The sequence below is a fragment of the Triticum aestivum genome, chromosome 2D (assembly GCF_018294505.1).
Source record: "Triticum aestivum cultivar Chinese Spring chromosome 2D, IWGSC CS RefSeq v2.1, whole genome shotgun sequence".
In the NCBI taxonomy this organism is placed as follows: domain Eukaryota; kingdom Viridiplantae; phylum Streptophyta; class Magnoliopsida; order Poales; family Poaceae; genus Triticum; species Triticum aestivum.
In genome coordinates, this window is record NC_057799.1 from 287,984,862 (window position 1) to 288,008,738 (window position 23,877).

The window sequence follows — 23,877 nt, forward strand, 5'->3', positions numbered from 1 at the left end:
CAGAGGCCAGGCCGTGCCGCACCAGTTCCTCACCCTTGTAAAAAAAAAAACAGTTCCTCACCCATCCCGCGGCCCCACCACTGCTCCCATTTCCGCACGCATCTATCAACGCGACACCGCCGGCGATGAGCGCGAAGCAGCTCTGCGACGCCTTGGCCGCCGCGGGGTTCGACAGCGGAGATCCGCTCGACCCGGAGAGCCTCGATTGGGCGTTCCTCCAAGGAGACGACTCCAGCCGCGTGCTCGCGTGGATCGCCGCCCGCCTACGCCGCGCCAACGTCCTCTCCGCCTCCGACCTCGAACTGTACATACCGATCTGTCCCGCGAACCCTCTAGAAATTTCTCTAATCGTAGCGTGTCCAGGCGCTAGGTAGCGCAGGTGCAAGGATTGTAAAGGTCGTCTGCTCGGTGGGGTTGTTTCGAACGCGATGGGAGGGGCATGTGTCTGCACTGTGAGATGTGCAATGTGCATTTGCAATGCAAGGCGCTGTTCGGGCTTGCGGGTGGGGTTCTGGTTCGAGTTGGCCTGAAAAGTATGGGGTTTGGATTCAATATAGTAATGTGATGTGGAGTACAAAGTTGTCTGTGAATCTCGGGGAAGTGGAGGGCTTTGGAGAGAAAAGCGCACAACTGCAATATTCGTCGCCACATGCTTTTATTTTCTGAACAGACGCCACATGCTTTAGGAATGTGATTCATCATACCATAGCACTGTCTATTCTTTAATTAAGGATAACAAAAGTTTTGCTGCATGAAGAATAGCTGCAGATTGTGATTTTAAATCCCGTATTACATCATGATTTCCCCTACATGTACTGATTCTCTTTCATCTGAGGCTTAAACTGGTCTTATTGTTTCGTGGACTATGCAGCTATGATCAGCTTGAACTAGAAGGGAAGCTTTTGGAGGTATAGAGATTTTTAACTCCATTTGTTTAGTAAACTTAGTTGGACTATTAAGTTATTACAATTCCTCATATAATGTTAGTCGATTGTTGGAATATAGCTGTCTCGGGCTAGGGATATGATCCTAATATGAGTACCATTTTTAGGGGAAAGACTTGGATTCCGCTTTCGACAGTATTTCGGCGTTCTCAGAAACTGGAGAGAACCATGAATACACATTCCTGTCGGAAGAAAGTCTGGGAGACATCCGGTATGCCATGTTGCTCTAGTGTTATCCAACAAGTGATTCAATTGGTATTGTGTGACCCTCGTCTTTTGAACAGTATGTTTTAATCTCTCCATTGACCAAGGATTTTCTTTTGATTTTTTCTAGCGACTCAAAACTAGCACTTAGAGCTGAAGTTTCTGATTTGGAAAAAAAGCTCGCTTCTCTGGAATGGCAGCTTGATTTGCTTACAGCACAAGCTACCACCATCACGCAGGGAAAGAAATCCCGCACATCTGCTAAAACTAGCGCAACTGGAAAACTCGCGAGATTTGATGAGGAACTTGCCAAGAGAAGTTTAGAGGTAAAATGTTGGTTTCTCTTGTCAACCTGGAAACAGTATACCATATACCACTGTCCTTGTGTCATTCCCTGCTGTATCGTGTTAAGTAACTGTAGTCTGCACTGCTCATTGTCTAGTTTATAATCAGCGGGAGCATGGCAGTACTCTGGAATTAACCAAGTAACTAGCTATCATTTGTGGCCGATGACTGTGGTCGTGTTCACTAAAAAAGACACATGTTGGCAGCAAAAAGAGTTTACTGGACTTCAAGTTTACACAAATCTATACATATGTTTAAGTTCTTTTATATTATCTTCCTGTCTGACATTTGATAGGTGTGAAATACCAATTGTGGTTCTTTCTAATTGGCTTTATTATTTCTTATAGGAATTCGTTGCAGTACTATAATAGAAGAATTTGTTATGTGACGGTTTGTTTTTCCATTTCCCCTCCTTTGCTTCAGATGAATGCAGTACTTGGAAAACTTGTTGCTACGATCCAGGAGTTGTCTTACTATCATTCAGAAGCTGGTATTAGTGTTGCCCTTCACGTGTAAAATTGCACATCTTACCATTTGTTACTTAGATTGACATGCGTTGATAACTGGATACCTCCATTTTGATTCACGTGCATTTCATTTCATTTTATTCATTATAGATATTGGCGTCTACCTGTCATACTGTGATTTCCAATCATATGTAATCAGTAACCTGGCTTGTACCAAAGAACTTAACACATGGTTCACTAAGAAGTTTGAGAAGGTGTGTTAATCTATCATGATCTCGCTGTTCCTATATTAACTGATTTATGTTCAACAAAACATGCAAATATCAGCTCAAAATCATACATGGTCATACACATAGTGTACAGCGAATTGATGCATGGGGATTCTAATATTTTGCCAAGTCGCTAAGATCTAAGATATTCACGCGCTGGTGCCTTTTGTAAAAACCAAACCTGTCTTTGTTCATTTTCTTATTTGCACTAATTATCAAGTTTACGTTCTCAATAATATCTTGTTTGAATATTAATCTTAAACACTATACGAAAGGAGAAATTAGCTTAGTGCAATAATTTACTACACCATCATATATGTAGATAAGAAATAACGAAGAAACAATATGATAGATTAACACAAAATTTAAATAATGGGTCTACCCTTTTATGTAGAAAAAGGTAAATATTTTTATCGAGTTGCAAGAACCAGTTCATTCAAAAGTTCAAATTTATGGGGGGAAGTGTGGGCAATGTAATTATACTAAAATACTCTCCCTCACATCAATCTCATCACCAAAGCGGCGGACAAGAACAACGTGAACATCAATAGGCGCCTGATTGGGAATTTTCGTGGTGTTTTAAACCAACTGGAGTTGGAAGAATTACACCTTGTTGAAAGAAAATGCACACCTGGTCCAATGCCCAGGCAAACCCTGTGTTGACAAAGTTCGACCACTTCTAACACTCTGACGACTAGGACTTGCTATTCCCCAATGACCACCTCCAAGCCGTCACCACGGCTTGCTCAGAACATGCCCACCACGGCTTGCTTAGAACATGCCCCTCTGTTCCTACAGGGTGAAGCGGAGGAAAGAAGAAAGCGTTCTTTCAAGTTTGAGGAGTTCTGGCTTCGGCTCCCAGGTTCCATGAGACTATGGCCTCGGCATGGAATAAGCCTATCCTTGATCGGACACCATTCGTCGCATTCACATCAAGCTATGGCGCACGGCGAAGGCACTCAAGGCATGGCAGCGCCAGAGCGTGAGAGTTCTCAAGACTCAGATTGTGATTGTGAAGGAGGTGATTTGGCGCCTGGATCAGGTGGAGGAGAATAGACCCTTGTCTGCGGCAGAGCGTGATTTGAGGCGTAACTTGAAGACTATGTACTTGGAGCTTTCTTCCGTTAAGTCACCGGGCCTGGATGGCTTCATTGGAGCTTTCTTCTAGTCTTGCTGGATGATCATAAAGAATGGCGTGTTTGCGGCAGTCCGTTGCTTGGCTGCCCTTCGGGGGGGGGGGGGGACTGCGCTTCCCTCATCAACTCCGCCAACATCATCATGCTTCCGAAGAAGCTTGACGCGCTCGGAGTTGGGGACTACCGTCCGATCAGTCTGATCCATGGCCTCTCGAAGATCTTCTCCAAGCTCTTGGCTAACAGGCTTGCCCCCTCCTACCGACGATCGTCTCCAAGTGCCAAAGCGCCTTTGTTTAGAAACGGTGTATACTCGACCACTTCATGCATGTTTAGAACCTGATTAAAGATCTTCACAGAAGAAACATTCCGGGCCTTTTCCTCAAGCTTGGCATCTCAAAAGCCTTTGACTCCGTGAACTGGGCATACTTGCTTCAGGTGTTGCAGCGTCTAGGTTTCGGGCAGCGTTGGTGGAACTGGATCTGCCTATCCTTGGCCTCCTCCTTCTCTAGGTTCCTGCTCAATGGCAACCCCGTCGCATCTTTCAGTCACGTCCATGGTTTGCACCAGGGGGTCCACTTTCCCCTATGCTCTTCATCCTGGCCATTGATCCGCTGTAGAAGATCCTTCAGTTGGCACACAGAGGGGTATTCTCAAGCCCATCCGTGCATGCATGGTGCGTTACAGGATCCCCCTCTTCGCGAAAGATGCCAGTATTTTTGCAAACCCGGACAAGGACGAATTGCATTCTCTGTGACAAGAGAGTGCCACAAAAGCTAAAAGGCAAGTTCTACAGGACGACGGTTCGACCCGCAATGTTGTATGGCACTGAGTGTTGGCCGACTAAAAGGCGACATGTTCAACAGTTAGGTGTGGCGGAGATGCGTATGCTGAGATGGATGTGTGGCCACACGAGGAAGGATCGAGTCCGGAATGATGATATACGAGATAGAGTTGGGGTAGCACCAATTGAAGAGAAGCTTGTCCAACATCGTCTGAGATGGTTTGGGCATATTCAGCGCAGGCCTCCAGAAGCTCCAGTGCATAGTGGACGGCTAAAGCGTGCGGAGAATGTCAAGAGAGGGCGGGGTAGACCGAATTTGACATGGGAGGAGTCCGTTAAGAGAGACCTGAAGGATTGGAGTATCACCAAAGAGCTAGCTATGGACAGGGGTGCGTGGAAGCTTGCTATCCATGTGCCAGAGCCATGAGTTGGTTGCGAGATCTTATGGGTTTCACCTCTAGCCTACCCCAACTTGTTTGGGACTAAAGGCTTTGTTGTTGTTGTTGTTGGACAAGGACGAATTGCGCGTGATCTCTGCCATCCTCGCGGCATTTAGTGAGGCTAGGGGCCTTGTCACCAATCTGGCAAAATCTGAGGTCTTCCCCATCCGCTGCAACGACATTGACCTTGTGGACATCCTGTTGACCTTCCCGGCCAGGGTCGCGGCTTTCGCAGGACGCTATCTGGGGTTTCCTCTCTTCCTCTTCACTTCCGTTGACTTCGCAAGGCCGACCTTCAGCCACTCATTGACAAAATCTCTGGAAGACTTCCGGGATGGAAGGGGAAAAACCTTAAGAAGCCCGGAAGGGTGGCCCTGGCTCTGGCAAAATCGGTCCTCGCCGCCATTGCCACCTTCCACCTCACCGCTCTTCCCTTCCCGAAATGGCCGTGGAACAAGATCAACAAGATTACCAGGGGATTCATTTGGGCTAAAGATGACCAAGAGCAGGCATCTGGGGGCACTCGCTGGTTAACTGGAAACCGTGTGCCACTCAAAGGAGTTGGGAGGCCTGGGCATTGCTGATATTGACCGTTTTACCGAAAAAGGCTTTCGCCCCGCTTTATAAAGAAAGCAAACCACCACAACCACAAAGTACCACAGAGGTCCACACACACACACACAGTCGCACAACATAGAGTACAAGAGGGTTCTGTTGAGGGCACAGCTCAACAAGCCCTGAAGAAAGGAAAACAAAGGCGGTGACACCGCAACTAAGAAGCTAATCCGTCTCGGGTGGTGGAGGAGGAAGCGGCGGCGCCAAGTGAAGAGCCATCGCGCGAAGGTCAGCAATGATGATGTTGATGGCGTCCTGGTCCTGGTGACGGCTAAGCGGCCGCCAGAGCTGCAAATAACCACACATTTTGAATACTGCGTTAGTGGCACGTCGAAGAGGCACACGCTGGATGACAAGCTTATTGCGCACGGTCCAGAGCGTTCAAGCAAGGACCCCAATGAGCAGCCACCTAATGTGGCGGCCCGACGGGGTTGATGCCTGGATCTCGGTGAAGAGGTCCGGGAAGTTGGTGTTGCACCAACTAGCCCTGACCTATGTTACATGGTACGGGGATACGGATACGGCGATACGGGAAAACGGCATTCTCTGGAAATAGGCATACGGGGATACGGCGAGTATATGTATGAATGCATAAAAAAAAGCAACAAAACACAAATTTTTAGAGGATGCGAAAATTGATGTTTATGAAGTAACCTGATCTTTTTCATTCAGGGTGATCTGAATAACTCCCTGGGAAATTGTCATCACAAACCTACACGTCATTCCCTAACATTGGAAAAATAGATAAATAGATGTACTTCGTTCTCCCCTAAATCCTAATCCATACCATGCTTAAGAACAGAAAACTTGAAGCAATGGATTGAAGCTTAGTAGCTTACTTGCGTACAGACTAAGGATGGGGAAGACTTGCCGACTTGGAGTTGGAGGACGGAGGCAGGCAGCGAGCTGCGAGGTGCCGCCGGCGCCGGCGCCGGAAGGGAGTCTGGAGATGCGGCTCGAACCCTCACGATTTGGCAACTGCAGGTGACGGCAGGATGGACTCCAGCGATTAGGTTTATTTACCCATCGCAAGTAGGCCTTTTGATGGGCTGGAGATCGAGTGGTAACAGGCCTAACGTATCCGTGGTGTATCCCCGCGTGTCTCAGTCGTATCCCTATTTTTCTCTCTTTATTTTAATTCGCAAAAACGTGATACGTAGGGATATGGGTATCCCACGCGTATCCGGACGTATCCCCGTCCTAGTGCAGTATCCTGCACCGATACGGCACTTATGTGACGTATCCCTGCAACACAGCCCCTGACTACCTCATGGAGGCAGCTCCAGAGGAACTGGGCGGAGACGCATGAGAAGAAAATGAGATTCGAGTTTTCCTCAGTCCCACAAAGGGGACAAATCCCGTCGCCCGGGCCATTCCGTTTTAACACCTCCATGCCGGAGGGCAGCCGGCCACGGATCCATTGCCACATGAAGATCCTGATCTTGAGTGTCACACAGATAGCCCAGATCATCTCGAGGGCCGCCGGGCCTGGGTTGGGGGCGATGGCCTGGTACAAGGACTTCGTGGAGAATTTGCCCGAGGGCTCTAGGTGCCACGATAAGCGATCATGCGTCTGCGTCAGATCAGGCTCGTGAAGCGCGACGGCCTCCAGGAGCTCATGCCAGGCGGCGATATCCAGGGGCCCAAATGGCCGCCAGAACGCGAGACGCCCTAATTCAATAAGGGCCGTCTCAATGGAGATCCTAGGCTCCACCGCGATGGAGAAAAGATTCGGGAACCGCGCAACGGAAGGGGAGTCCCCAGCCCAACGGTCGAACCAAAACAGGGTGGCTGTCCCAGAGCCAACCGTGATGGAGGTCCCGATGCGGAGAACCGAGAGCAGCTGGATGGCGGACTGCTAGAACTGGGAGCCCCCTGTCCGAAGGCAGAAGGCAAGAGGTTGGCCGCGTAAGTATTTGTTCCGGATGATTTGCAGCCACAGACCTCCCTCGCCATTCGCAATGCGCCAAAGCCACCTCGTCAGGAGGGCCAGGTTCATGTGTTTGGAGGACATGATGCCGAGGCCACCTTGGTCCGTAGGTTTGCAGATGTCGGTCCAACGAACCATATGGTATTTCTGTTTATCTCCATCACCGGCCGAGTTGACGAGGATCGTCCGAGCCACCTTAGACAGCCATCTCCTGTCAAGGCTCGATACGGTGCTGAAGCTTGAGCACCGGGGGCCGTAGGTCTGCTACGGAAAGCCGAGTTGCTAATGGGGATCCCCAGGTAGGTAGGTGGTGGGGAAAGAACCAAGCCGACAGTTGAGTCGGTTAGCTATACTCTGACTCTCAGAGGGAGAGTAGCCTAATACCATCACCTCGCTCTTATCGAAGTTTATTTTGAGACTTGACAACTGTTGGAAGCACAACAGCAGAAATTTCAGGTTCGTGATATCGGCTGTCGAGCCTTCCACCATGATAATGGTGTCGTCGGCATATTGGAGGAGGGAAACACCACCTCCCTCCGCTAGGTGCGGGACTATGCCGTGGATGTGGCCCGCGGTCTTCGCCTTATCAAGGATAGTCGCTAGGGCATCAACCACCATGTTGAACAGAAATGGAGAGAAGGGGTCACCCTGCCTAACCCCACATAGGGTGGGGAAATAGGGACCGATCTCTCAATTAATGTTAACCGCGGTGTGCCCAGAGGTAACCATCTGCATAACCAGGGCGACCCAGCGATCGTCGAACCCTTTCCTGAGCAACACTTCCGAAGGAAGGTCCAGCTAACCGTGTCATAGGCTTTGTGGAAGTCAATTTTCAGGAAGACTGCTTTGAGGTTTTTGGACCGGACCTCGTGTAGAACTTCATGGAAGACAAGAACCCCATCTAGAATATACGGCCTTGGATGAAGGCGGACTGGTCAGGGTGGGTGATGCGGTCGGCCAAAGGGGCCACCCTATTGGCGTACCCCTTTGCCAGAATGCGAAAGATCACATTGATCACGGTGATCGGCCTGAACTGACGAATGTCTGAGGCTCCAGGCACCTTGGGGATCAATGTGATGATCCCGTAGTCAAGACGGTGGAGGTCAATGGTGCCCACATAGAAATCCTCAAAGAGGGCCATGACCTCCGGTTTGATGACAGTCCAGAAGGCCTGGAAGAACTTCACTGGTAGGCCGTCGGGGCCAGGGGCGGACGATGGATTCATGCTTCTAATCGCCGCCCAGACTTGCTCCTCACCGAACGGAGCCGCGAGGGTGGCATTTTCTGCGGTGGAGATGCACTGGGGCCAACCCAAAAGTCCGCAGCTAGGGCCAAGCTTCCCCTGGGGGGGGGGGGTGTGTGTGGAAAAGAGGGCTTTATAGAAGCCATCGACATGAGCGCGGATATCGGCCGGGCGCTGCAGTAGGGTCTCTCCGTCCCAAAGCAAGGGGATGGTATTCCGCCTCCTACGACCATTGTCGATGGCCTGGAAATAGGCCGTATTGGCGTCACCCTTGAAGACCCACTTTTGGGTCCCCCGAAGTCGCCAATATGCCTCCTCGTCGGTGTAGATGACCGTGAGCTGATCCTTAAGGTCGTAGCAAAGCAACCACGCATCGGGGGCTAGTCCCACCGAGTTAGCCTGGAGGTCAAGAGCTTGGATGGAGGTGAGGAGGGCATTCTTGCGATCCCGCAGGTCTCGGCCGAGGTTGGCGCCCCAACCCTTCATAAACTGTCGAGAGCGCTTGGCGCAGAAGTGCCAATCATCGACCGCCGAGAAGGACCGGTGCGGAGCAAGCCGGGCCTCCAGCCAGCGGTCACGAACGGCCTCGGCGAAACCTAGGCGTAGGGGGCGGGCAGTCGTCCTGAGAAGACATGAGCAGAGGGACATGGTCCGAGCCAATCCGGGTGATGGCTTGGAGGGAGGCGAGGGGGCAGCGAAGCTCCCACTCCGGCAAGACCAAGACGCGATCCAGAACGGAGCGGGTCGGGTCCGCCTGGCGGTTGGTCCAGGTGAATCTGGCACCAACCCTATCTAATTCCCGGAGACCGAGCTCAGCGATGCAATCATTGAACATTTGCATCCGAGGGTAGTTTACTAGATCGTTGCTCTTATCCTCCGCAAATCGGAGGAGGTTGAAGTCGCCACCCACTACTACGGGCAGACGCGCGGCCGACACCTTCGTCTTAAGTTCATCAAGGAAGGACTCAGATCGGCGGTGGTCAGCGGGGCCATAGGAAGGAGGAGGTTGAAGTCGCCACCCACTACTACGGGCAGACGCGCGGCCGACACCTTCGTCTTAAGTTCATCAAGGAAGGACTCAGATCGGCGGTGGTCAGCGGGGCCATAGACGATAATGATCTCCCACTTGAAGTTGAGAGCACGTTCGAACAGCTCCATACTGACGTAGAACTCACCCCTATCCATACCACCCACCTCAAAGGTGGCATCCTTAACACCTAGCAGGATGCCACCCGAGTGCCGGGCGATCCCACTTGAAGGGAGCCAATGCCAAGCAAATAGGTGGGTGCTCAATCGCTCAAGCTCAGACAAGGAGAACTCTGTGCGCATGGTTTCTTGGATTGCCACGATGTCTATCCGCTCATCTCGCATGTACTCGATGAGTTGGCGGCGACGGCCATCTTGGCCGAAGCCGCGGATGTTGCAGAAGAGGGTCTGCATTAAGCCGCCATCGGGGGGCTGCTTGACCCCAGGACACGGGAGGCGCTTTGGGCGCGAAGGGCGGCGGTGCGGGAGCGGGTGCAGCCACGGATCTCCAAGGCCGCTTGCGGGGCCTGGCTATCCGACTGCGTGGACGTGGGAGGTCCACTGGCTGCGGGGGCAGGGGGCGCAACCATGCGTGCGCGGGCCTCAGCCAACCTCCCATCAAGGATTTCCCGGGCACGGATTGCCTCGATCTGAACTAGGGGGAGCTACCTCCCCCCTGAAAACTATAGCGGAGTCGGCCGCGACCTTAGCTAGATGCCCTAGCGGTGCCGACTCCAGAGCAGAAAACGGGCATGTAGATGAACTAGCTGGGATGACTGGGGTACCTGGCTTGAGGTTGCTGGCCGCTGCTCGAAGCTCTGCCCGCTCCGGGATGGGCAGAGCAGGGCTACCAGCCGGCCGGGCAACATCGATCCGGCACTGCGACGGGAGGACGTCACCGGAGTCGAGGTCGAGCGCCCACGCCTGGAGTAGGCAGCGGTCCGTGGCGGGTGGGGAGGCACAACCACAGGTGTAGACAGGACGGAGGCCACCCCACTGCTAGTAGCTGATAGGGGGGAAGTTGGGGTGGCGGTCAGGCGAGGAGAGGCTGGAGGAGACGCGAGGATCGGAGCCAGAGACCGGAGCAGGCCCGAGTCGACCCTCTCCCCAGCCGGCAGAGCACACATCTACAGGTCTAGCCGAGGTAGTGAGGTGGCCGCGGCCAGAACAGCGAGGGAGCCCTCCGGGCCGGGAGCACCGATGGGACCAGCCGGGCTGGACGCTAGGTGCCTAGGGCCGTTGGCGGGGAGCAGGGGGAGGCCGCAGGGCCGTCGTCAAGGAGCAGTGGGGAGGCATTGGCATTTTGGGTTGACGCGTTTTGGGCGTGCTCTCCGACTGCGCTGGCATTGGCATCAGTGGAATGACCTGGACAGGCCATGGGTTGGCTCCCAGCTGCCGTGCGACCAAGCAAACACGGCATTTTTCCTAGCTTCCACCACCATCACCATCGACAATGGACGCACGACGCTTTTCTGGCATGACAATTGGAGCGGTAGGGGCCCCCTCAAGGAGCTTGCACCGAAGCTCTACAAGATTGCTACCCGCAAGCACAGGACAGTTCATACCAAGCTCAGTGGGGAGAGCTGGATCAAGGCGGTGTCCAGACAGCACTCGGTGGCCCAGCTAGGGGAATTTGTTGGTCTCTCGGAATGGATCAGTCAAACCCAACCCTTGCCAAACCAGGAGGACTCCATCTCCTGGAACTTGACGGCCAATGGGGTCTACTCTTCCGCGTCGGCGTATGCGGCTCAATTCCTTGGATCCCACCCTAGGTTTGACTCCCAAGATTTGGACCGCGCATTCGGAGCTCAAATGCAAATTCTTCGCATTGCTCATTCTCCATGGCAGAATTCTTACGGCTGATAGGCTGACAACTCGCGGATGGCCCCATGACTCCATGTGTCAAGTGCCTCCAGGCTCCGGAGACAGCCACTCACCTGTGCAAAGGCTACCCTTTTTCCGTTGCTGTTTGGAGCCATGTGAGCACCTGAGGTGAAAACCTACTTGTGTCCTCTTACCTGCCTGAACCTGGCGGAGTTTCCGAATGGTGGTATGACATCACCGCCTTGACGTCAAAGGAATGACACACCTTGAGGTGGCCATGTTGGCTCTGGAGGACATTAAGCAGCGCCATATGGCGTTTGGCGGCGCCATGCCCACCGTGGGGGTCGGCTGAGATGTTTTTCCGTTTGCCGGTTCCTCGAAAAAAAACTCTCCCTCGCATATTGCCTCCCGCAGGCCTAACCATTGACCTAGTGGGTATTTTTAAGTTTTGCCAGCCAGGTCTTGAACTCGATAACTGTTGTTGAGGCTAAATTTACTGTTAGAACATTGGATCATACTTTTACCATTATGTGCTGAGCAAGTTTCCTATTTGGGGTTTTGCAGGGAGCTCTCCGGTTTGTTGCCAAAGAAGACATGCCAAGGGGTGAGGATTCATTTACTTGCTCCTTGCCATAATTACGATTTTCTTATGTCTACTATCTCCATACTTTTAATATGTTCTTATTTTTCAGAGCCAATAAATGCAGATACTTTTTTTTATATTCTCTTTTGCTCTGAAGCACCGATACGGCCAGAAGTGCCATGTCCACGTGCAGGATGGCGCCGATACGGCGATACACACGATACAGCCGCAATACGCGTATTCCAGGAGTATCGTGATTTTTGATTAAAACAAAAGAAAGAAAAAGCAAAAGAAAAAAAAACGATACGGTGGAGGACACGGTGTTGACCCGGCAGGATACGGTGATGCCGATAGCACACCCCGAGCCAAATAAAAGCCCACGTGACTAACCCTAACATTGCTCTCTCACTTTCTGTTCGACCGCACGAGGACACACAGGTGGAATATCATTTTATTCTTACCTCTTAAAGCCCTGACTGAATCTGTCGTTCCCTCTATTTGATGTTATTTTTATGCATTCCACTGCTGAAGTTGGATACAGGTGATGGAAAGGCTATAAATCCTTTTTCATGTGTCAGCATAATGTGTTATTTTATTGCTGCGATGAGAAATGTTGAATGTTCCACTTTTATGTACCCAGCCAACATAGGACTGCACTATTGTAAGCTGACCATGCTATTCTATTTGACACCTCAAGTTTTCTGGTAAAATGTTATGCTTAGCTACCCGTACTTGTTTTGAGTTTTCCCACAATGAGTGCATCTTTAGGTCTGATTATGCTTAATTGACTTAAATCGAGTTTCAATTCTGAATGGAGCTATTTAATATCTGTCTCCCTGAGTTCATGTCGGGTTAGAGAATGGAGTCAACAGCTTGTCCAAAATCAAGAAGATAAGAGTGGCACCTTTTCAACCAAGTCTTCGGTATCTGCCATTTACTGGTCCCAGATGGGCTTGGCTGTTGTGTTCTCTATTATTGATATCTTAATGTATACTTTAATTTCACCAAGAAGTCGCACTCAGTAATTCCCATGCAGGTTTTCAACATCTAGGTTATGAACTTCCAGAGCGAATTACAATAAACAAAGTTTCTTCCTTTTCTTTGCAGGAGATTCCGAAAAGCCTCGTCATTTTGTGGTCGAACTAAAGCGAATTAATTCAGTGTAAGTATTTATCGATCTGTCAATTACGCTGATTTATTTATTTTTGGTTTACTACTCCAAATTGCTGCATCTTCAGTATGTTAAAATCCCCTTTATTTGTTACCATATGAAAACTTGGAACTATGGCATCCATCACCTGTCATGTCTCCACCTAAGGATAGATATGACGATTCTTGTTGCAAGACATTGTTGATATAATTAGGTTCTGTAAGTTAGTGCTTCATCTTCTATTGAGAAGCTGGCGTCGAGCTTGCTGGAAGGCATGGAAGGCAAGGACCTCTCGAGTAGAACTCTCGGTCGATTTCGGCGCTAGGGCTGGAATTCAAGCCGAGCCGACTCGTTAGAGCTCGTCAAGATAACAAGTTAGCTCGGCTTGATTCGTTAACATATTGAGCTCAGTTTGAAACTCGGCTTGACTCATGTAACTCGCGTGCTAGCTCGTTAAACTTGTTATAGATGTGGATAATAAAGTATATGTTTTACATACGCAATTAATCTACAGAAATATACTTGTAGGCCCATATATTTCTTCACAAATCACAACAATCAACAATTTACACTAAATGGAACTTAGTGCATTCCACACATGACAATAATCAACAACAATATTTTATCTTATTTCATTTCTGATGTGGAAGAACCTGGTGCTGGCATCCTCGTCCTGAATCCTGATCTGTCGAATCCTGATGTGAAATTCCGCCTTCTCCTAGAGCTTGCCTTAATGTGGAAGAACCTGGTGCTGGTATCCCTGTCCCAAATCCTGATCTGTCGCGAACGCTGACACATTCTCGTGCTTTCCACCGCCGCGATGCCCAGCAACCTGTGTTTGAGGGCTTTGCGGAAACCCAGCTCCTCCTGAGTCAGAACCCTCTCCTCTTGGGCTTGATCAAGCCTTGGAATTATTTCCGAGGCCACCGCAAATTGGAGCCTGAGATTCCCAACCGTCTCCGAGCTCCATCGTTGGATCGCGCTAGCTGTTCTGGATAACTTGATGTGGAGGGACCTAAGCGCAAATTGGCATACAAGTTCTTTGGACCGTTCGTCGTCACCGAGCGCATCAGCACCCTGGCGTACCGTCTCCAGCTTCCTCCGGACAGCCGCATCCATCCGGTATTCCACGTCTCACAATTGAAGCCCTTCGTCCCCGACTATACACCGGTCTTCTCCGAGCTCCCCAAGGTACCGGACCTCACTGCCAGCGAAGCACAACCAGCTGCCATCCTGGACCGACGCATGATGAAGAGGGGCAACGCTCCAGTCGTGCAGCTCCAAATCCAGTGGGACAACATGCCTTCCTCTGCAGCCACCTGGGAAGATTACGACGTACTACGGCAGCGGTTCCCTACCGCCAGCATATGGGAGGAAGACACATCTCAAGGAGGGGACAATGTCGCGCCTGCAGATGGCAGCAGTTCGTCATCTGCAGCGGACTGAAGCAGTGCAAGTTCATCTGAACTTAACTGAACTTGCAACACCCTGCGTGGTGATCTGGGCTTGGGCCTTGTAAGCAAGTCGTGCTGGGCGAGGGTTGGCCCATGTAGTCAGCTACTTATGTACCGAACGGAGAACGATCAAGGCATCGAGAAAGTAAATCAGTTGAACCATCTCCTCCTCCCACACGCTTCTCACCTACTCCCTTCTCTGCTTCTCCCCCAATTCTAGATCGAGATCTCTGGTTCATCACAAAAAGGGAGAGGCCCGGGTGGGCTGCGCGCAGGGAGGAGGCCCAAGCGGCAAGGCCCTCTTCTTTTCTTCTTAAATTCTGAACATACAAAATCACAGCTGTAGGAAAGGAAGACCAGGGAGTTATAGGAAGAATAAGAGGGAAGTAAAACTATTCCTGAGCTCCTGGATTTATGCACTATTTGTTAAAATTGTTTTGGACAATTTTAGAGATAGAAAAATAAACCAAGTTAATTCAAACTTGCTCCATTTTTGAACCCAACCAAACCAACTTCAAATGAGCTGCAGTTTGACAGAGAGGTTGTAGGCAAGGTGCAAGATTTATAAGGAAGGAATGAACATTTAATGGGGCAGGGAAGAATTCACTTGCAAAATAAAAGAAACAAGAAGGAAGGGAGAGGTGATGGTGCATGGGTCATATGCATAGAGCTAGCAACAACACAAGAAGAGTGCAATGCACATGATGAGCATGATGAAATGCAAAATGACAAGAGGCACAATGCAACATAACAATGGTGGGCATGGCATGCAACAAATAAAAGAAACAATGCAAAACAAGAAGCTGAAGCCATATATATCGATGCCCACATGGAAATAGATCATGACAAAGGTTGGATATATTACAAAGTGGGACTCATCACTTTTGGGCTGTTACAGTCCTGCAGAGATATACACGTACGGTTGAACAAACCGAAGGCACGACAGACAATGAGGCACCTGCGGCGCGTCCGCGTGGCCGGACGATGCAGAAGCTCGCACCAGACGGAGACAGCCACACGAGTAGCCACACCCATGCATGTTGCAGCGTGCGTGAACACTGGCACCGGCCACGTGAATACGTGATGGATCTATGAGCCAGCATGCACGCCTAAGCAGGCGAACACAACAGCGCGCGCACGAGAAATATCTCGCCTTCATGGGCACGTGTGAAGCCTTGGGCGCAGCGTAGCAACCGATCCAGTCGAAGATGCCGGTGGAGTCGCCACCAAGGTCGGAGTAGAGGCACGTAGATGACAAACGGTAGCGGGCAACGCAAGCTGATCTGAGATCGGAAAACCAAAAAAAAACCGCCGATCAAGACGACCGGCGAGAGAGAGAAACCCAGATCAAGGATCGGGAAAAAAGACTCTAGTGCTGCCGATCAACACGACCGGCGCACGAACCCTAGGTACGTGCGGCCCCGGGGGCGGCGCGGTGCAGAAGCGGCGGGGGGCGGCTAGAGTTTGGATCGGTTAGGTTGATACCATGTTAAAAGGGAATAGAGAAGGACTGGTGGAATTGTTGATGTATTGCTTGAGTCTCGTGGGCCTATATATAGGAGTACATGACCATCTTGGAGTACAAGACAAGCTAGAATAATTCCTAGTCTATCCTTTGTTTCCTAATAATCATAATACTCAACAGGCTCGAGCAGAGCTTTTCTCCGCCTGCGGTCATCCATAGTAGCCACGAGCGGTCCCTTCCTTTGTATATTGCTACAGGGACGGTACCCTAGCACTGACCGCACTCTACGAGGAAAGAAGCAGGAGAATATCTGCGGTGCAATGCGATGCTCTGGGAACCATCATCACAAGCATGTGCGCGCGTGGCGCAGGCGGCCATACTCCGCGGGTACAAGCTAGAGCCAGCCTACTCAATCAAATATTTAGCCAATGAGAAACTCCGCGAGGGGCCCCGTGAGGCACTATAAATAGGGGAAGGCTGCGGCCTCAACAGGGGCGACTGATTCATGGACAACACAAGTCACACATTGTAGCCAGTCACCATATGAAATAAAGGGCAAATGCAGGAGAGTATTACACCAACACGGTGGCCTGAACCTGGGTATTTCTTGCGTGTTCTTCCTCCCGTTCTTTCTCCTTCGATCGATCATGACCTAGGAAGCTAGACGTGTTCAGTCCCTGGCCGAATTCTCAAAGTGTTGTAGCTAACAGCACAATGTCCGATTCTTAGACACCGACAGTGCATGGCATGAGGTGCTCTCCTGGATCTGATCTACGCCCCCCCCCCCCCCCCCCCCCTGAGGGGGATGACTTCGTGGACTAGTGGCAACAAAATTGCTGATTCGTCCCCACCTTGGCCTGGAAAGGCCTTCATTGGTTTTAATGCTGATGGCCTGGTGCATTTGGAAGCACTGCAGTGCGATCATCTTCGACAACGCTTTGGCCAGCTTAGCTCGTCTCCTTGACACGGTAAAGGCGGAGGCGGGGCAATGGGTGATGGCAGGAGTGCATGATCTAGCGGGTTTGCTTCCGGTGGTGGCAGCACCTAGCGGCTAGGGGTGTTGCATTGTATACATCGGGTGTTGCCCTTCCGAGGGCTTGTGCAAACTCTTCTCTCTATCAATGCATCTAAACGCGAGGCTTTTGCGTTTTCTCGAAAAAGTTCTGCTCTCCCCATTTTTTTCCTAAGGCATATTCTGGTCATGCGCAGGGATTAAGGATCCGTTAAGGAAAATGACCATGGCAGCGATCATGTAGGAGATAATAGTTAGTATACTCTCTATTTCAAAATGATAGGTGTATTTTGACTATTCAAATTTGAATTTTGACCTTAAATTTCGTATACAATTTTCCTTAATACAAATCATAATCTCAAGAAAGTGCATTGGAATATCCATCGGTATCAATTTATGCCCTATTAATTCATGTTCACCACCGAATATTCATTTCTGAACCCGGCTCATCTACTCTCGGTGAATAGTAAAATAAGGACGACGATAACTGCCACATGTGTGGATGTTAAGGGGTCTGCCCACACGTTTTGTGTGGTGTCTAAGAGAACCAGCCCACACGCCTACGTGTGGGCAAAACAACTAGCGCCCACACGCCTCTTTTTTTCCCTTGCGGTCCCTCTCACATGCCTACGTGTGGGCAAAATGCATAACGCCCACACGACCTCTCTCAGCCACCTACCTCACGGTCCCACACGCCCCGCGTGACAGTCACCACGCGTCCCCGCAGTTGCCATGGTCCGGACCCTCTTCAATGTCCGTTTAACTGCAGTTGCCATGTCGCTAAACTACAGTTGCCATGTCGGACAACTACAGTTGCCATGGTTGCTCAACTACAGTTGCCATCTCAGGTCAAGTGCCAGATGCCATTTTGGACAACTGCAGCTGTTGCCATGATGGTCTGGTTTACTATAGTTGCCATGATTTGAAAACTTTAGAGGTTGCCACCTACTAACACTAAGCAGTTGCCATGTATGGTCTGGTTTACTACAGTTGCCATGATTTGAAAACCTTTGGAGTTGCCACCTACTAACACTAGGCAGTTACCGTGTAGCGCTACAAAGAGACATGGCAAAACAACATGTTCGGGTAAAAGGGAGAGTTGCCATCTGCTTACAAGCACACTAGGGCAGTTGCCGTGTACCCTGCAACGAACATGGCAACTGACATGTTCGGGTAAAAAAAAAGAGAGTTGCCATCTGCTTACTAGCACGCTAGGGCAGTTGCCATGTACACTGCAAAACGCATGGCAACTGGCAGCTTGGGTGTGGAGAGAGGAGACGGGCGTGTGGGCGAGATGGCAAATGCCCACACACTAGCCCTTGTGCGTGAGTGAAAACTGGCGTGTGGGCGAACTGCTAAACGCCCACACACCGTCCCCTCCGTGTGGTGAAACGGACGTGTGGGCGACCGAGTGAATGCCCACACACCAGCCCAGTTCTACGTGGCACCACAAACATGCCAAGATTCGTGCAACCACAAATGGACGCGGATCCACGCGTGTGGGCGAGATGCAAACGCCCACACGTGTGGGCGTTAGTGTTTCCGTAAAATAAAACAATACTAGAAAAATAAAAAAAAAGTCTGATTTTTTTGTCAACCAAGACACTCGAATGCGTGTTGTTCGGGAAAAAATTCATCGTGTTCGGACGGACATTTGAGGAGCTCGTGGCAAAAAAGACAAAATCGGTCCAAACAGTGAGTGAACAGTAAACTTTCTCACAGACCCCAATTTTTTTTCTGGGAGTTACTCAGATGTCCAAACACCACCAAATTTGGCACGGACATCACGCACTTGAACATCTTCCATTAAAAAAAATCAGATTTTTTTTAATTTTTCTAGTATTCTTTTACTGTTCACTCAAGGGAGCAGATGAGCTCAGAAGCCGAATTGCTGCGTCCACTGTTCACCCCTTTCTTTAAAAATAAATGTATGTCAGGAAAATTCAACATCCATGACAGATATAAGTACTTGAGTGTTCCTTCAGATACCACATGACATGGACTCAGATTTATATCTCTTCTTTGACGTTTTGATGTCCGTTGTATATTATCTTTTAACAGTCTACCTTATAGTCACCATCAAATTGAAGAGCCATTCTACTTGTTGTACTAAGGCCTCTCTCCTATTGAAAGATTTGCTAAAAGTAAAAAACAGTACATCGAAGCACAAATGGAACATGCTAATGAGGAGGCTACACTTTCAAAGCTGAGAGCTCAGTTGGCATCTCAACACTCATATATTCATGAAGACATCCATTCTCTAAGGTATGTATGACAATAGTAAACTGGAGTTAGCATAATATAATTATTTGAGAATGGAAGTTTTGAGAATATGGTATATTCCTTCTTGGCCATCTCTAATAGGGGAACTGCTTGGTTCTTGCTGTCATCACTAATTTTACTTCCGTAGCTTGGGCACAATAAGTAGAGATTGAATAAAGTCTTGTAGAGAACACTTCTTTTTTTTGTATGAAAATGGTTAGGCTGTGTGTATTTTATCCTTATTATATGGTACTGCAGTGGAGCTTTTGTTTATGTGCTGTTCTGAATTTGTATAATTCCATAACTTATGTATCTGCTGTATTGTGGATTTTCTTATTTCGTTCTCAGGAGGAGAAATTCTGAACTTACAGAAGAGCTGAAGGATCTCTCCCTTCAAGTGCAGGAATGCCTATCCGAGGTATATTCTAAAACAAGAATTTAGTTCCTAATATATCATGAACTACCTAAAAGTTTTTTCCTCCATGGATGCTTCAGAATTGTTAAGCTGACTGTTTGATGCCTTGGGTGAATAATGTTCTATTCCTATGAGCATTATGTGCTTTATCGATGATATGTTACAGGCCCCTGCCGGATAAGGGAAATATAGTAGGCAGTGGGAATAGTTTTTCCTAGACACCTTGGTCATATCACGAGCTCATGGCTGTTTCAGTGGAGTTACTACATGAATGAACAATGAAGCTAAATTTTGTGAAGAGTGTACCTACAGACCATGAGCGTGATAGCTTATTTGTCTATTAAGGAGCTTGTATCCTCAATCCATAGTCCCAATACACTCTTTTCCCACTGTCTCAAGTAAAAATTATATGTTTGCCCCTAATTTAGCTAACCCATACTTTATCTGCCATGTTTCTATTTTGTTTGCTAGATTGTGTAATAATTAATGGTCTCTTTTCATTGTTCTTTTCTCTAGACTGTCGCAAGCTTGTGTTCTGACCTGGCTCGACTTGAGGGTGCAAATATTCTGCAAGGTGTGATCTTGTCATGACTCAGTAAGCATTTGAAAGTGTTTTGCGGTATTGAGCTTGGCGCTTCATGTTGCTACCTATGACCTTCTAGGGGATCATAACTTGATTGTTCATCGCCAGGAATGCTACATAAGCCAGCAAAAAAGGGTACTTGCTACTACCCTGTTCCGGTGGAGACCGACGTCCTACCAAACTAAGTGATAATGTAGACATTTCTTCTTTGTCGCAGTTCATCAATCATTTGGTGAATCAGCTTGCTGCTCATCGGTTTCTGGCGATAGCCTGCCAGCTTGAAAGACGGACAAAAATTTCGAGTGCCTATTCATTGTTGAAAGCTACAGAAATGGAGCTGCAGAGCTACGTATTAGCTGTCAATAGTCGCCTGGTATTGGTACTGCTTGCTGTTTTATCACTGTGTGTACACTCTTATATTTCAGGCTGCAGGTGGGAGTGGGCTGCGGTGGGACTCATCCACCCATCCCACTTAAAAGTGTTTAGTGGGCACCCGTGGAACACTGCAAAAAATTGATGGGCTATCCCACTTAACCCATCGGGAACCCACTAGACCCACTTTTTCTAGCCCTCGGTTAGTTTCCTGAGCAACGGCTTGCGGACGATAGCTCCCATATCACCCACGTCGCACATGAGCTCGTCAACGCAGGGGTATGGTGGCACCAGCGGCTTGGCGAACTCCTCCAGCCGCACGTGGCGTCCGCCTCCATGAACACCACTACCTCCGCCGTGCAGTCCACCACTAGCTTCTTGCCGTGTGGGAGCTCCCGCAGGCGACCAGCCATGGGGTAGTAGTGCACCAGGGCATCCTCCAGGCCGGCCTTGAGGAAACCCACCGGTTGAGCCGGCGCCCCTCCGGGGACGAGGCACCGGAAGAATTCGATGACTATCACGTATAAATGCACCTCCGGCTGGTTGTCGACGTTGGAGAGCGGCCTCACCTCGCGTTGGCGCGGCACCACCAGCTCAGGCTTGACGAAGAACAACAAAGAGGACGGTCGCGCAGGTGCACAATCCCTATCAATTGCACTAGATCGATGGAAAGTTGAGTTTTTCGACATCTCCCATGTCCCACCACCATGTATTCCTGTTTGTTCGGAGCTAAAACCGATCACGTGTGGTGGTACTGGGTCCCGGGCAGTCGAGCACGCCGACGTGGGCGAGCAGCACCCATAGCTGCGTCATGAACTCGCCGCCGGTGCCGAGCACCTCGGCGTGGATGTCCACGACGTCCGTCGGCGCGAGGAACAGCAGTAGCTCCTCCAAGAACTCGCCCAGCACCGCCCAGCGCCGCCTGTAATCCTGGCCTAGTGCTGCCCCTAGCTGCCCGCCCAGCAGTGCTGCCTTCTCCGCGATGGTGCTGCTCCACGCCCTCCGTGTACTTCTGCTCGTCGGCCTCGATCTTGTGGAGCCTCGCCAGGATCTCGTCCTTGTTCCTGCAGCTGGTGAGGTGGCACCGCGTCTGCCGCACCACCGTGTCGAAGATCTTCTCCGCGTTGTAGCTCGGGCCCGGCAGCATCTCCGGCACGAACGCGGCTAGTCACGCGCAGTAGTTGGGCAGCTTCGTCGCCACCAGCCGGGCGCAGAACAGAACATGGGTACCTCGGCGCGAGGATGACAAGGGCAAGCTCCATGGCATTCTCTTACCCTATTGCTTATTGTTACGTTCATCCATTTTCTTGATGATTGGTTCATTTGGCGGGACTCCCACTTCTACCCACTTAACTCTGCTAAGTTTTCGTGGCTTGTCCCCCTGTACCCACCAATTTCTAATGGGACGGAGTGGGTCGAGGTGGGACGCCCACGGGGAGTCCCACCTGCAGCCTGACTTATATTCACTTGAAAGTTAATGATGTAGTTTAGCTTGTTAATATTCACTTCATGTGTACACTCTTATAAAATAGAGTATATACTACACAATACATAGGACCAATATCATCTAATTGGCGAAGCCGCGTCTAGCATGATCGAAGAAGGGTCTATTGATGACCGGGATACTTTTCTCCATGCTGTGAGGGATATTCTTAGCAGTTACTCAGGTAAGCAGGGTTTTTGCACAAATCATATGGTGCAACCTACTGGAAGTAGGAATAATTCATTCTTCCCATTTTTTGTAGGTTCTCAAACAATGACACCAACATATGTTTCAGCATGTGCTTTGGTTGAGCAGATATCTGAGCTGGAGGATGAGCTCCACTGTTATCAGCATGAGCTTGAAAATGTTCTTCCACGTGAACGGGGAAGATTTATCGATGAACAGTGAGTTGACCTCTCAATTGTGCACAAAACATTTCTTCCCTAAATGAATTTCACCTTTCTTCAATATATTGGGTGGTTGAATCTTGCTTACTGCACATCAGCAAGAGGAGGTTCACACTAATACTCATTGAGACATTGACAAAAGTTGTGTTGATAGAGTTATATGTTAGATGCAATCACTCCCATGATTTGTCATAATTTTGCAGATGCAGGATGGTCCAAACACTCGAGCAGATTTTATCTGTACCCGTTACACATATGCTACCAAAATTTACACCATGGGTACATTCTCATCGCATCTGTCTACCCTTTCCTACTCTGTTCCGTTGCTAGTAGCTCACCATGTTTTACTTAGCCACTGGCGCAAGCACTTGAAGAATTGGAAATGATCAGCTATGAAGTCTATGCTTCTGTTAATGAAGTAACGATGGCTCGAGAGGAAAAGACCAAGGTCTGTTGCTTCCTCGTGTTGGTAGCACTAAGCTGTTTTAGCATTTTTGGTGTAGTTCTGTATGTGGATTCAGTCATCACTTCAATATTTACAAATGTTGTGCAGATGTTACAGCAGCCTTCACGCAATGCGCAGCAGGAAAGACGAGTATTCGCCGATTTCTTCTGCCATCCAGGACGGCTTGAGAATCAAGTCAGAGAGCTGACTTCTCGTGTTAGAGGAATCCCGGAGTAATGTTGGGTAGGGTGGTCAATAAGGCAAGTGCAGAGTCTTGTTTGCATTCTTGTCTTGCTCAGCTCGAAGGCTTTCCTCCGGAGGTTTTTTACTTTTTTTGAAAACACAAGATTTATTCATTCAAAATAACAAGTACATCGTTTACGAGGAGGGTACAATTTCACCCGAAGCCTCCTAAAACCAGTCACTAGTCAAAGAAAATCTAGCTAGCTTAGCAAGTTCATGAGCAACCTTATTCGCTTTCTTAAAACAGTGTTCAAAACTAGTAAGAGAAAATACACATGCCCCAAATAATAACAATCATAAAAAATTGCCGTAACGTTCCTGTAGACCGTCCTTCATTCTTCATGGTTTCAATGATCTTCAAATTATCTAAGTTAATGACCGAGGCAATTGTAACCCGCCTTTTGCGTAAGTATATCCCATATCTTAGTGCCAAAGCTTCAGCCTTGAGGACGACAAATGTATACCAATTAATTCTCTAATTACCTTCTATAATGAATTTGCCTTTATCATCTCTTAAGACAGAGCTAGCCGTGCGTCCAAGCAGGTCATGATCAAAAGAAGCATCCGCATTAAGTTTTATGAAACCGGTAGATGCTGGACCCAACCCCCTCTTTTCATTGTAGACTTTGGAGAGAACACAATGACATAGTTTGTCTTTAGAGCACGTATCCCCATAGAACTCCGGTTAGCATATTGAGTTTTCTTCTCATGCACCAGTTTACGCCTTAAGTACTAGGCGGTAATGGCGATCAACTCACGAGCATTCTAAAGACCCAAGA

The 23,877-nt window shown here is 49.3% G+C and overlaps 1 protein-coding gene across 5 annotated transcripts; it reads left to right on the forward strand.

Moving 5' to 3' along the window:
* Window positions 1–23,275, forward strand: LOC123052785 (AUGMIN subunit 3). Of its 5 annotated transcripts, none has more exons than XM_044476123.1 (18): window positions 1–304; window positions 872–908; window positions 1,052–1,155; window positions 1,279–1,474; window positions 1,917–1,983; window positions 2,111–2,214; window positions 11,789–11,828; window positions 12,915–12,969; window positions 19,034–19,153; window positions 19,499–19,568; window positions 20,082–20,139; window positions 20,228–20,283; window positions 20,366–20,527; window positions 22,076–22,187; window positions 22,266–22,407; window positions 22,614–22,689; window positions 22,763–22,858; window positions 22,964–23,275. In XM_044476123.1, the coding sequence occupies exons 1-18, from the start codon at window positions 126–128 to the stop codon at window positions 23,090–23,092; spliced, it is 1,803 nt and encodes a 600-aa protein (XP_044332058.1). In that variant the 5' UTR covers window positions 1–125; the 3' UTR covers window positions 23,093–23,275. The 5 variants fall into 5 exon arrangements, with proteins under 5 accessions (XP_044332058.1, XP_044332059.1, XP_044332060.1 ...); XM_044476120.1 differs by having other exon boundaries at window positions 2–304; window positions 19,022–19,153; XM_044476122.1 differs by having other exon boundaries at window positions 3–304; window positions 19,022–19,153; window positions 20,366–20,521.
* The last annotated feature ends 602 nt before the right edge of the window (window positions 23,276–23,877 follow it).